The sequence below is a fragment of the Anolis sagrei genome, chromosome 9 (assembly GCF_037176765.1).
Source record: "Anolis sagrei isolate rAnoSag1 chromosome 9, rAnoSag1.mat, whole genome shotgun sequence".
NCBI classification, from domain to species: Eukaryota; Metazoa; Chordata; class Lepidosauria; order Squamata; family Dactyloidae; genus Anolis; species Anolis sagrei.
Genome location: NC_090029.1, coordinates 22,901,689 through 22,916,492, shown reverse-complemented (window position 1 = coordinate 22,916,492; position 14,804 = coordinate 22,901,689). Strand labels below are relative to the sequence as shown.

Here is a 14,804-nt window from a genome sequence, read left to right as displayed (position 1 = left end):
TGAATGTTGGCCATATATGTGTTCTGTAATCCGCCCTGAGATAGAGCAGAATATAAATAAAGTATATTATTATTAGTAAAGGTTTTCCCCTGACATTACGTCCAGTCGTGTCCGACTCTGGGGGTTGGTGCTCATCTCCATTTGGAAGCCGAAGAGCTGGCGTTGTCCATAGACACCTCCAAGGTCATGTGGACTGCATGAAGCATCGTTACCATCCCGTAGAAGCGGTACCTATGATCTACTCACATTTGCATGTTTTCAAACTGCTAGGTTGGCCGAAGCTGGGCCTAACAGCGGGAGTTCACCCTACTCCCTGGATTCAAACCGGCAACCTTTCGGTCAACGTGCTCATCAGCTCAACGGTGTAACCTACTGTGACATTGTGGGCACATTGTTATTATTATTGGTTCTTGATTGTTTTGTTTCCTTCTAAACAAAAAAAAAGTTACACACACACACACACACATATAAGCATTATACCTCACCATTGAGCCAAAAGGTCTCTCCTGGAGCGGGGAAAATAGTTCTGTGCCCCATGGCCAAAAGACCCGCCTCGCAACATGGAACAATAACATTATTTATTTATTTATTTACAGTATTTATATTCCGCCCTTCTCACCCCGCAGGGGACTCAGGGTGGATTACAATCTACACATATATGGCAAACATTCAATGCCAAAGACACACAGCACATATAGACAGATAGTCAGAGGCTATTTAACTTTTCTGGCCGCCAGGGGAGCTGTCGCTTTCATCATCCATCTATGACACTGATGAAGTACTTCTGCAGTCCTTGCATGCTTTTGCTGGAGTGCTTTGCTGGAGTCTTTTTTTATGGCCTCGTAAATTAGTTAAATTAGCCTCCCCACACATAGGTGGTACCTAATTTTCCTACTTGAGAGATGAAACTGTCTTTCGGGTTGCAAAGGTCAACAACAAGCTACACAATTGGTTGGAAGCTCACTCCGACCCGGGCTGGCTTCGAACTCATGACCCTTTGGTCAGAAGTTATCTTAATGCAGCTGACACTCAGACAGCCGTGCCACAGTCCCGGTATATAGTGAGGCAACAAGGAGCCCCTGGTGGCACAGCGGATTAAATCACTGATCTGTTGGACTTGCTGACCGAAAGGTCGGTAGTTCAAATCCAGGGAGCAGGTTGAGCTCCCGCTATTAGCTACAGCTTCTACCAACCTAGCAGTTTGAAAACATGCAAATGTCAGTAGATCAATAAGTATTGCTCTGGTGGGAAGGTAACGACACTTCATGCAGTCATGCCAGCCACATGACTTTGGAGGTGTCTACGGACAACCCCGGCTCTTTGGCTTAGAAATGGAAATGAGCACCAACCCCCAGAGTTGGACACAATTGGACTTAATGTCAAGGGGAAATATTTACTTTACCTATTGAGGCAACAACAAATCCTAAAGCTCTTATGAAGCCTTACCACTTTTGACCCCAGTAACCTAGTTATTACCAATTCAAAGGTAATGCCACTTTGTTTGTATAGGACTGTGGAATCAGCCTTCCCAAAACCAGAGTGATCAAAGGACAAGGAGCTGAGTTTGGGGGGGATTCACCCTCGAAGCATCCTTCGCCCAACGTCTCTCAGCCTCAGGTCCTTATTCAGTAAGCATCAACTGCAGAAGAGTTTCTGCAGCAATGAACTACAGTAATGATGCGCTCAAAATGTGCCATCAAAGCAGATTTAAGCAGGGGAACAATGGGGTGCAGCCCACCCCACATTGGGTCCCCCCACCCCCTCTCTTCCCTCTCTCTGCCTGCCCCCCCCCCCCCCCACACAGTTTCCTTACTGGAGACTGGCATGTTGGAGAGCGCCACGTGATCGGAAGGGTGGATCAGGACCACGGTGAAGGTGGCCTTCATGGCAGGTTCGTCGAAGCAAGGGAAAGCCTTTCGGGCATCGGCCGCCTGCATCTGTGTGGTGGCCACCACCCTGCAAAAGAGAAGAGGAAAGACATATTGTGAGAGATGTGGCTTTGGCCTTTGGATTGACGGGGATCATTGAAGTGACAGGCTATGATCAATTCAAAGGACGTACATGCATTAGGCTGGGATGTTGGCATACAAAGGGACTTCGTAGTACCTTTGAGGTCAAGCTTTCATAGATGTGCATCTACATCGTCAACTAATCACAATGACCGAGATACGTAACACGTTTTTTGTTCCTGGGTTATAAGTATCATTTCCTAATTGGTTCTAATTAAAAACATGGGAAACGTTTATTAAACTGCACAAACTTTGTTTGTGTAGGAGGGACAACCTGCAATATATTTGGCGATATTTTTCCAATTTATCTCTTATCATCAGGTCTGATTCAATTCAATATAGTTTGTGACAGCCACAAAAACAAAGTTTCTGGAGTAGAACAACGACTTTCAAAGTAAAGGTTGCACAATTAAACAGGAAAGAACACTTTCAAACCAGGAGCAGAACGTTTTTCATATTCTGTTGCATAGTATTGTATTGCATCCCAGAAAAAGAGTCATCCCATGCCTTGGGTGGCCTGGTCACCCTTAAGGCAATGGACTCTTGTTTTCATTGTGTTGCTCACAAAGTGGTCACTGACGCCCTCACAAAACCTGGCCCAACAGAAAGGAAGAAACTATGAAAATGAACATAATTTAGTTACCAGTATTGAAAAACACTAGAATCAAGACAGTGGCTAGTAAACACCACCCAGACACAGGAGGTCTCCAGGCTGCAAGCGCTCAAGTGCCAGTGACTGCCACTCAGGCCAGGGAGGTCTCCAGGCAGCAAACAATTCAGAAGGAATGAAGGCCAGGCTACTTCTATGCAGATGGCCTAAGGTAAAGGTTTTCCTCTGACATTAAGTCTAATCATGTCCAACTCTGTTGGTTGGTGCTCATCTCCATTTCTAAGCGGAAGAGCCGGCATTGTCCATAGACACATCCAAGGTCATGTGGCTGGCATAACTGCATAGAGCGCCTTTACCTTCCTTCCAAGGCAGTGACATCTCCGGCCCATCCTCTGTTTGGGTATCAGCCAACACGACAATGACTTAAATCAAGAAATAGTTTTCTAAGATCTACAGAGACACTCGCTGGAACACCCCAACAAGCAAAAGTCCAAAAGTGGCAGGCTCAAACCCGGAACCTCAATCAATGGCTGAAACCAAATGAGAGACTCCCTTCTGGGCATACAGAGGACTGGGCGACTTGGAAGGCGCTGAACAGACTGCGCTCTGGCACCACGAGATGTAGGGCCAACCTTAAGAAATGGGGCTACAAAGTGGAATCCACAACATGCGAGTCTGGAGAAGGGCAAACCACAGACCACCTACTGCAATGCAACCAGAGCCCTGCCACATGCACAATGGAGGACCTTCTTATAGTAACAGCAGAGGCACTCCAAGTGGCCAGCTATTGGTCAAAGGACATTTAATAGAATACCAAGTCTGCAAATTTTGTGTTTTGTTTGTTTGTTTGTCTGTTTTTTAATGCAATACAACTGTTTTGGTTCGCTCCTGACACGATAAATAAATAACCTTTCTGCCAAGACGGTACCTACTGATTTACTTGCATTAACATGCTTTTGAACTGCTAGGTTGGCAGAAGCTGGGGCTAACAGCGGGAGCTCAGTCTGCTCCCTGGATTCGAACCACCGACCTTTTGGTCAGTAAGTTCAGCAGCTCAGTGGTTTAACCCACTGCACCACACAGATGCCCTACTCACATGCTAATGGGTGGATCCCACTCAACACATAAAAATCCAGCTTGCTAATTGCACCCTTCACACTTGTTTAGCAGACAATTGTTCTTTCCTCCCACCCTGGACATCATTACACAGGTACCTATACTCCACTTGCTTTACCACCATCGGATCCTCTGAAGGTGCCAGCCAGAGATGCAGGTGAAACATCAGAAGGACAAAATGCTGCTCGAATATGGCCAGACAGCCTGGAAACCATACAACACCCCAGTGATTCTGGCCATGAAAGCCTTTGACAGAACTTCCCATGTTCTTGCTTTGGGATCCTCCAGTGTTCCCCTTCCTCCTTGCCTCTACTCACAGCTCCCCTTCCCTCCATTGCATCCCTCCTGTTCACTTACTTGGTCTTGCCGTCCTCCTGGTACTCGCTGCGGTAGAAGCCGGCCAGGTCGTCGGCCAGTTCCCCCGTGAAGGTGGTGTGCATCTCATAAGACTTGCCCTGCTCAAGGTTCCCTGCCAGCTGCACTACCAGGTACTCGGTGTCCTCTTGGATCCAGGTCTGAGTGATGGTGGGTACTGCGGCACCATCCACCCCACTCAGGGACACCAGGAACCCCGTCTGGTCAGTGTAGTTGAGCTTTTTGCTGTGGATGAGGATCAGGTTGGTGGGTGTGAGGCACACAAACCGGACGGTGCTGTTCCCCTGGAAGATGTAGAGACCCCGGTCATCTGGGGTCAGGAAGGGCCGCAGGCTGACTGTGTAGTGACTTGGTTCTAGGGTTTTGGGCAGCCGCAGCTTGTTCCAAGGGTTACTTGGAGCAGATGTGGTAGGAATGGGAGTAGAGCCAGATCCAGGGATTGTTCCAGAGGGTTTTGTAGTTGTGGGCCCAGCTGTCGTTGTTGTTGTTGTTGTGGTGGTGGTGGTGGGTTTCGTTGTGGTGGTGGTGGGTTTCGTTGTGGTGGTGGTGGGTTTCGTCGTAGTGGCCGCACTGGACAGCGAGGCATTCTTTTGCTTCTCCTCTGAGTAGACCACCGAGAGGGCGATGATGGTGGCCACCGCGGCCACTCCCAGCACGATGCCCACGATGCCCAGCGTCTTGCTGATGAAGAAGCCCTTAGCCATGGCTACGGAATAGAGCTGTGCTGAGCAAGAAATGGCTTTGAACACACCGTGGCTTTATGTATTTGATCACCCAAATGGCTAGTCAATCATTAAACTATCAAGAGATAGAGGTGTGCAGCTGAGGAGGTTGTGGCCACTTCCCTTCCTTTGCCCTGACGATGAGAGAATGCCAGTTGGGCACGGGATGTCCAGCTTCTGTCCCTGCAGAAAGAAAGCGGTCAGTGGCTCCAAAAAGTGGCCGGCTTTCCTGCCTCTCCCTCCTCTTTAGATCTTTCCCCCCTATTATTATTTCCAAAGTGTACACATTATAACTATTGGTATATAATGCTGGCATGGACCAACTTCAGATCTCCCTCCAGGTGTTTTGGACTTCAACTCCCACAATTCCTAACAGCCTGCCAGCTGTTAGGAATTGTGGGAGTTGAAGTCCAAAACACCTGGAGGGAGATCCGAAGTTGGCCGTGCCTGATATAAAGCCACCCATTAATAGTAGTAAATTTTCCACCTTCTAATAATAGCAAAACACATGTATCCTAATTGAAAGAAAACTTCCCAACCCTACACCAGGATTAGAGGCTTAGAATATTTTGTCCTATCAAAGCTCTTAACAAGCAATGTATATTAAAATAGATACATTAATAATAATAATAATAATAATAATAATAATAATAATTTATCATAATCTTGGTCTTCTTTCTGTCAATGTATTTTTAGTCACTCAATGCCATCATTAAATATTCTACCGATATATTCTGCGAAAGGCTTCTAATTATTTTGAAAACATTGAATTCTTTATTAAATTCTGCAAAGTTTCACAGTTTGCTTAACATTCTCAGTCTTCCCTTCACTTGTTCCAGAGGGTTTTGTGGTCGTGGGCCCACAAAAGGAGGAAAGGAAAGGGCACGGAGGGGACATGGGGAGAACCTTCTTCCTCCCAGCCCGTGCACCCCGCTCCAGCCCGCCATGCACCCCCCAAGTTAGAAAGTTTGCCCATGCTTGTCTTACCACTTCATCACATTTACTAAATTCCGCTGAGTTCTACACTTAAAATGTGGTAAGCCACTGTGTTCATCGCATTGAGTTGGGTTCAAGTGTATTTTAAGCATGAGGGCTAGCATTCTTTTCAAAAGTTTCAGGAGATGGTGGGGAAGTGGATTTTTGGTAATGATCCGGATGTTTGGCCAGTTCTGTAATGTGACGGCATTCATTGCTCTCAGGTTTAAAATGAAACGTTTCCCCAATTTGTGAGAGCGAAAATTGTGGGATGAGACAAAAGTACCCTTTTTAGGGAAAACTCCGCCATTACCTTTTGCTCACTGAGTTTTTTACTTTAAATGCCATTATTATTATTATTATTATTATTATTATTATTATTATTATTATTATGCCATGTCTCTATGCTGTGCAGTCATGGGAGTCATAGTTTTCCAAGGGCCATACCTTTCCCTTGGTGCATTTATGAAGCGAATGTCCTTACCATTACCTTTTGCTCAGCGAGTTTTTACTTTAAATGCCATTATTATTATTAGAAACACAACAACAAGATAAGTCCACAGCAGACACTCTGCTGGCTGTTGCATTGGATCACACGTCAGACACTTCCCAAGTGTCTAGGACTGTGTGATGTATTGGCGAATAATGCGTGCAGATCCCCGTAAGGTGACCTTCTGCAGCTGGCAGATGGTAATTTTGTCAGCTCCGATTGTGTTTAAGTGCAGGCCAAGGTCTTTAGGCACTGCACCCAGTGTGCTGATCACCAGTGGGACCACCTTGACTGGCTTGTGCCAGAGTCTTTGCAGTTCGGTCTTTAAATCCTCATATCATGTCAGCTTTTCCAGTTGTTTCTCTTCAATCCTGCTGTCACCTGGGATTGCAACATTATTATTATTATTATTATTATTATTATTATTATTATTATTATACCATGTCTCTATGCTGTGCAGTCATGGGAATCATAGTTTTCCAAAGTCCATACCCTTCTCTTGGTGCATTGGTGCATTTATGAAATGAATGCCCTTGCACTCCTTTAAATGCAATGGTTCCATGTGATGGAGTCTTCCTAGGAGTTATAGTTTCCCAAGGTCCATACCTTTTTCTAAGTACATCTACACTGTGGAATGAATGCAGCTGGACCTTACTTTAAATGCCATTCCTCCATGAGGTGGTCTTGGGAACCGCAATTTCCCAAGGTCCACGAACTTTCTCGGGGTTCACTGTGAAATGGAGGCTGCTGGACCTTACTTTAAATATGATAGCTCCATACTATGTAGTCCTGGGGGTTATAGTTTTTCAAGTTCCACACCCTTCTCTGTGGGGCAGCTGAGAGAGAGAGACCCTCCCTCCCTGCTTCCAGAATTTAAGACCCATAATAGCTGACATTTCAAAGAGAAGTTTTTTCCCCACAAAGAACACAGGGGAAGGATGGCAGGCAGTGCCTAGCAATTACAGTGTGATAGGAAATGAGCTGAAAGAATGCTGAGTACAACTGAGTAACATGGATACATTTAATAGTGTGGTGAAGGTTAGGGTTAGAGTCATGGGGGATGTAGTTTCACAAGATCCTGAGCCTTCTCTGCCAAAGGATGTGGATGCCTCACCTAACTACAAATCCCTGGATCACATCGCATTGAGATGTGGCCATTGAATGGGAGATGATACCTCTCAAAGAGGAGCTCCTGGTGCAGCTTCCCCTTTTGCTTTGCTTCAGCACTAAGATTTATTTATTCATTCATACAATCATAGAATCCTTAAGAGACCTGGTGGGCCATCCAGTCCAACCCCCTGCCAAGAAGCAGGAAAATTGCATTCAAAGCACCCCCAACAGATGGCCATCCAGCTTCTGTTTCAAAGCCTCCAAAGAAGGGGCCTCCGCCACACTCCAGGGCAGAGAGTGCCACTGCTGAACAGCTCTCATCATTAGGAAGATCTTCCTCATGTTCATGCCCCCCTCTTCACTTTCAAACTAAGAGCCAGAGCCCTGTGGTCATAGAATCATAAAATCATAGAGCTGGAAGCGAATCATAGAGTTGTTCAGGTGGAATCTCCTTTCTTTCCTATAGTTTGAAGCCATTGCTCCATTGCATCCTAGTCTCCAGGACAACAGAAAACAAGTCTGCTCCCTCCTCCCTATGACTTCCTCTCACATATTTATACCTGGCCCTCATGATGTCTCCTCTAAGCCTTCTCTCCTGCAGGCTAAATGTGCCCAGCTCTTTAAGCCGCTCCTCATAGGGCTTGTAGTCCAAACCTTTGATCCTTTGAGTCGCCCTCCTGTGGACACTTTCCAGCTTGTCAACATCTCCTTTCCATTGCGGTGCCCAGAATTAGACACAGTGTGATTCCAGGTGTGGTCTGAGCAAGGCAGAATAGCGAGGGAACATGACTTCCTTGGCTCTATTCATTCATTTCCTTTCTACCCCGCCTTTTTCAACTCTGCAGGGGATTCAAAGCGGCTTACAGAATCCAGCGGACAATGTCAGCGTGCTGAAAGAAGCAAAGACCACCAGCATTGAAGGGATGGTCCTCCGCCATCAACTCTGCTGGACCGGCCACGTTGTCCGGATGCCCAGCCACTGTCTCCCAAAGCAGTTGCTCTACTCCGAACTCAAGAACGACAAACGGAATGTTTGAAGATGGGTTCAAAGCCAAACTTAAAAACTCTGGCATAGACACTGAGAACTGGGAAGCGCTGGCCCTTGAGCGCTCCAGCTGGAGGTCAGCTGTGACCAGCAGTGCTGTAGAATTTGAAGAGGCATGAATGGAGGGTGAAAGAGAGATACATGCCAAGAGGAAGACACGTAAAGCCAACCCCGACTGGGACCGCCTTCCACCTGGATACCAATGCCCTTACTGCGGGAGAAGATGCAGATCAAGAATAGGGCTCCACAGCCACCTACGGACCCACCCCCAGTACACTGATCTTGGAAGACAATCCTACTCAGACAATGAGGGATCGTCTAAGTAAGTAAGTACAGAATCCAGCAAAATTCAATGCCTCATGAACACAACAATAAAACACATTGTATTATGCGACTCTAATGTGCACCTTAATTTTTGGCAAGGTCATTTAGCCCGAAAAGATGACCATCAAAGTCAAGTAAATAGAGTAATTGAAATGCAACGATTGTGAGTAAAGGGTGCCATTGCCCACTTTGATGCCCAAGCCTGGTGCTCCTCCTGCATTTCCATGCCTGCTTGCCCATCTAAGCAGCCAGAGCAAGTAAGGATCCTTTCCCAAAAGCCTCACCTGCTGCCAAGGTAGGACAGGTGTTCCACAGGTCCTTGTGTGCCCAAGCCAGGCTTATGCTTGAATGTGTGGGGCTCTGACTATAGCCCTAAAGAGGCCCCATTCTTTGCTGCCCTCTACTTTGGGCAGGACGGCTGCCCCTCTGCAAGGTTCCTGCAAGACTTTGGCCTTTGAGAACGGCTTTCCCTGCCTGCGTTTCCTCTTGCAAAGTGCTCCTTCAGGTTTGACGTTGCTGAATTACAGCCACGTTAATTTTAAACAATGTCCTTGGAAAACGCACTGGCGCCTGCCCAAAAGGACCTTTCAGATGGCCCACAGATGGGAACAGCCTGCACCGGGAGCAATTGCTTTCCTGGATGAGCAGCCCCAGTATCCCTGGCCATTCTCTCCCAAGACTGTATTGACTCAAATCTAATGCTCATCTTTTGGGGCTAATTGACCTTCCCAAAAATTAGAGTGTGTGTTAGATTCACATAATATGGTAATCTTAGTGTTGAACCAAAGCAAAAAGAGAAGCTACTTCAGGAGCTGTTCTCTAATCTAAGGGATATCTTCTCTAATTGAATTGCCATGGCTCCATGCTATGCAATGCTGGGATTTGTAGTTTGGTGAGGCACCAGCATTCTTTGGCTGCTCCCATAATCTTTGGTCCTCTTAACACTTTTGTTTTTAAAGAAGGATTTCAAAGCAGGCAGCCACTATAATGCACACCTTTTTTGGCCAAATTACAAAGAGGGCACTTTTGGCTGCCTTTTGCACATGACATTTGGCAGAAAATACTTTTTTGTTTTTGTTTCAGGGTTTTGGAAATGGAGTTGTGCCTTAGATTCGATGGCACATGAGACTCCAGTCAATGCAGTACTCCCATTCAGACTTTGAAAGAACCCACATAAAGATAGTTTCCAATTCAGGAGCAGTTTCCAATTCCAGTTTCCAATTCAGGAGCAGATCAGAAATGTGAGAATTATTATTATTATTATTATTATTATTATTATTATTATTATTTGAAACATAACAAGATGAGTCCCCAGCAGACACTCTGCTGGCTGTTGAATTGGATCACATGTCGGACACTTCCCAAGTGTCTAGGACTGTGTGATGTATCGGCGAATAATGGGTGCAGATCCCAGTACGGTGGCATTCTGCAGCTGGCAGCTGGTAATTTTGTCAGCACTGATTGTGTTTAAGTGCAGGCCAAGGTCTTTAGGCACTACACCCAGTGTGCCGATCACTACTGGGACCACCTTTACTGGCTTGTACCAGAGTCTTTGCAGTTCAATCTTTAAATCCTCATATTGTGTCAGCTTTTCCTGTTGTTTCTCTTCAACCCTGCTGTCACCTGGGATTGCGACATCAACTATCCATACTTTGTTTTTTAAACCAATTGTGAGGTCAGGAGTGTTGTGCTCCAGAACTCTGTCTGTCTGAATTCGGAAGTCCCAGAAGAGTTTGGCATGTTAATTCTCTGTAATTTTTTCAGGCTTGGGATCCCACCAGTTCTTTGTTGCAGGCAGATGGTATTTGTGGCACAATTTTCAATTAATCATCTGAGCAATGGTGTTATGCCTCTGCTTGTAGTCTGTCTGCGCGATCTTCTTGCAGCAGCTCAGGATGTGATCTATTGTTTCATCTGCTTCCTTGCAGAGTCTACATTTAGGATCTGTCACCGACTTTTCAATTCTGGCTTTGATGGCATTATTATTATATTTATATTTATATTTATAACCTGCTTTATCTCCCCAGTCAAAGCGGCTTGGCATAAAAGCAATGGTATCCAATTTAAAATATTTATTTATTTATTTAAAATATTTATATTCCGCCCTTTTCATCCCAAAGGGGATTCAGGGCGGAGCACAACATACAATGGCAAACATTCGATGCCGGGACATGAATTCATTATATGGAAATATACAAACATTAAAACAGAATTAAACACAATCAGCATTTAAAAATTCAGTTAAAAGCTATCAAAATATATTCAAAGTTAGAAACCATAGCATCCCATGACTAGAACTTATACATCTTCATCTTTAAATGCCTGATTTAAAAAGGTTTTATTCCTGAGGTTGTTTGTCATTGAATGTTTGCCTGGTTTTTTGTTTTTTTGGGGGTTTTTTGTACTGTAAACTGCCCTGAGTCCCTTTTTGGGAGAGAAGTGCAGTCTAGAAATGATGTTGTAGTTGTTAAGGCTATCCAGACTCTTTTAAAGGAAGGCACCTCCTTTGGACTCTGAGGCAGTGAGTTCCCCAGTTGAACAGCTCTCCTTACAGATAGGAAGGATGTCTTCTTCAAGGACGATCCCCAAAAAACAATTCCTTTGCATGATTAAAAAAGTATTGGGCTACACCTAAAAAGTCCCTCTCTGTGATGAAGATGTATGTGCATAATGGCCAGGGCAAGGATTATTTGAGGGTTGCAATGGTAGGGGGAATACTCTACTGACTCAAATCTAATGCTCACTTTTTGGCTCAAATTAAGAGGCGCATTAGATTAGCATAATACAGTCATTATAGTTCAGAGTGGAGAGTAGCCTGAACCTCCTCCTTCTCTTCCAGGGAAGGTTGCCAAGGGAGGTAGAGAAAGAGGGAAGGATGCTGGTGGGGAAGGGCAGTGGGGAAAGTGGAGGGGGGCTTCAGGGCCGACTCACCTTTGCGGGCCCCATCCCAGGAGCTGCTGCTTTCCTTCCAGCCCTTCCTGCAGCCCTGCCTCCCGCCTTCTCTTCCGCTGTGGGCTCTTTCCTGTGCTGCTTCCCCCTTTCCTTCCCTCTCCCTCCTTCTCCCCAAATCGGTCACAAGGAAAGTGAGCTCCTTCCAAAGCCTGAAAGGAAGTCGCCTGTACTGATCCTGGATTAACTGTTGGGCTGCTGGCCCAGCAAAGGGCGGGAAGGCCAGCAAAGGGGGAGAAGGCGGCTGGACAGCAGTCCTATCTGGCCGACAGGATGTTCAGGCCAGGATGATGCCCTGCGGTCACTCCACCACACTCTTACACTCAGGCCCTTAAAGGGCTCCTGGCCGTTCCTGGAAGAGACCCACAGTGGCCACAGCTACGTGTCCCTCCTCCCGCCGGCCATCCTCTCCACATCTGGAAGACATTAGTGGGTGGATGCTCGTCATGCAGGAAGCACCTCTGGAAGAAGTCTCAGGAGGAAAGGAGGCCCATCTGCAAAGGATGCCTTGTTTAGTTCGAATGGATCCGCAGGAACAAGGAGACCTGACCTATCGGTGGTGGCACCCGCCCTTCATCCAATGCACTCATGTGCAGAAGGCGGAAAGAACAGGAAAAGATTGGGTTGTAGGTTTTTTTCGGGCTATATGGCCATGTTCTAGAGCAGTGTTTCTCAACCTGGGGGTCGGGACCCCTGGGGGGGGGGGGGGTCGCCAGAGGGTGTCAAAGGGGTCGCCAAAGATTATCAGAAAAACACAGTATTTTCTGTTGGTCATAGGGGTTCTATGTGGGAAGTCTGGCCCAATTCTATCGTTGATGCGGTTCAGAATGCTCTTTGATTTGTAGGTGAACTACAAATCCCAGCAACTACAACTCCCAAATGTCAACGTCTATTTTCCCCAAACTCCACCAGTGTCCACATTTGGGCATATTGAGTATTTTTGGCAAGTTTGGTCCAGATCCATCCTAGCTTGAGTCTCTGGATGTAGGTGAACTACAACTCCAAAACTCAAGGTCAATGCCCTGCAACCCCTTCCAGTATTTTCTGTTGGTAATGGGAGTTCTGTGTGTCAAGTTTGGTTCAATTCCATCACTGGGAGAGTTCAGAATGCTCTTTGATTGTAGGTGAACTATAAACCCCAGCAACTACAACTCTAAAATCAATCTTTCCCCAAAACCTCACCAGAATTTAAATATGGGCATATTGAGTATTTGTGCCAAATTTGTCCAGTGAATGAAAATACATCCTGCATATCAGATATTTACATTATGATTCACAACAGTAACAAATTTACAGTTATGAAAGTAGTAATGAAAATAATGTTATGGCTGGGGGGGGGGGGTCACCACAACATGAGGAATGGTATTAAGGGGTTGCGTCATTAGGAAGGTTGAGAAACACTGTTCTAGAGACATTATCTCCTGACGTTTCACCTGCATCCATGGTAAGCATCCTCAGAGGTAGTGAGGTCTGTTGGAACTAGGAAAGTGGGTTTATATATCTGTGGAATGACCAGGGTGGGACAAAGAACTCTTGTCTGTTAGAGCTAGGTGTAAATGTTTCAACTGACCACCTTGGTTAGCATTTGATGGCCTGACAGTGCCTGGGGCAATCTTTTGTTAAGAGGTGATTAGATGTCCTTATTTGTTTCCTCTCTGTTGTTTTGCTGTTGTAAGTTTAGGGTTCTTTGTGCCACCCTGATCATTCCACAGATATATAAACCCACTTTCCTAGTTCCAACAGACCTCACTACCTCTGAGGATGCTTGCCATAGATGCAGGCGAAACTTCAGGAGGGAATGCCTCTAGAACATGGCCATATAGCCCGAAAAAACCTACAACAACCCAGTGATTCCAGCCATGAAAGCCTTCGACAATACAGGAAAAGATTGCCACTCTGCCTCAAAGGCAAACAAAGCAACACAATAAAGACAAGGCTGAAAGGGAACACAGGCACTGGAAGCAGGCAGGCCGCTAGGAACTTCATCACATGGCGTTGATATTCGCCAGCCTCCGTGGTGAATCAGGGCAGCAGTGAGTCAATCCCGGTGCCCCGGCTGGCAGCTAACGCTTCACCATCACATGTGGGGAAGCGTTGCCACACAGCTTAAGCCCGCTCTAGCAACAGTAAGAACAACTGATTGGTTCCATATTGGGAAAGGACTACAGTAGGGCTGTCTACTCTCACCCAACCTATTCAACTTGTAGCCAGAACACTGTAAACCGCACTGAGTCGCCTGCGGGCTGAGAGGGGCGGTATACAAATATAGTAAATAAATAAGCACATCATGCAACATGCAAGGCTTGATGAATCCAAGGCTGAAGTTAAAATTGCTGGAAGAAACATTAACAACCTTACGTATGCAGATGATACCACTTTGATGGCTGAAAGCGAGGAGGAGCTGAGACTTCTAACCAAGAAGAAAGAAAAAAGTGCAAAAACTGGGTTGCAGTTAAACATACAAAAACTAAGATGATGGCAACCAGACTGATTGTTAACTGGCAAACAGAGGTGAGAAAACATGGAGGCAGTGATAGGCTTTGTATTTCTAGGTGTGAAGATGACTGCAGACGCAGATTTGTAGCCAGGAAATCAGAAGGCGTTTACTTCTTGGGAAGAGAGCAATGACCAATCTTGATAAAATAGTGAAGAGTAGAGACATCACACTGGCAATGAAGATCCGTATTGTTAAAGTAGTGGTACTCCCTGTAGTCACCTATGGATGTGAGAGCTGGACCATAAGGAAGGCTGAGCAAAGGAAGAGAGATGCTTTTGAACTGTGGTTTTGGAGGAAAAGTCTGAGTGTGCCTTGGATCCAACCAGTCTATACTCCAGGAAATAAAGTCAGGCGGCTCACTGGAGGGAAGGTTATTAGAGGCAAAGATGTATTGTTGAAGGCTTTCATGGCCGGAATCACTAAGTTGTTGTAGGTTTTTTAGGCTATGAGCCACCAGTGGAACAGTGGGTTAATGCGCTGAGCTGCTGAGCTTGTTGAACGAAAGGTCACAGATTCTAATCCGGGGAGCTGCATGAGCACCCGCTGTCAGCCCCAGCTTCTGCCAACCTACCAGTTCGAAAA

General features: G+C 46.0%; 1 protein-coding gene across 1 annotated transcript in view; it reads right to left on the bottom strand.

Moving 5' to 3' along the window:
- The window catches only part of ANPEP (alanyl aminopeptidase, membrane), a 40,392-nt gene extending 28,255 nt beyond the window's left edge, over positions 1 to 12,137 (bottom strand). The window contains exons 1-3 of the mRNA XM_067471369.1: positions 11,708 to 12,137; positions 4,093 to 5,015; positions 1,814 to 1,956 (exon numbers count right to left, since the gene is read on the bottom strand). Coding sequence (XP_067327470.1) covers positions 1,814 to 1,956; positions 4,093 to 4,814 — 865 coding nt within the window. The 5' untranslated portion in view covers positions 4,815 to 5,015; positions 11,708 to 12,137. The remainder of the gene's footprint in view (positions 1 to 1,813; positions 1,957 to 4,092; positions 5,016 to 11,707) is intronic.
- Positions 12,138 to 14,804: the final 2,667 nt, after the last annotated feature.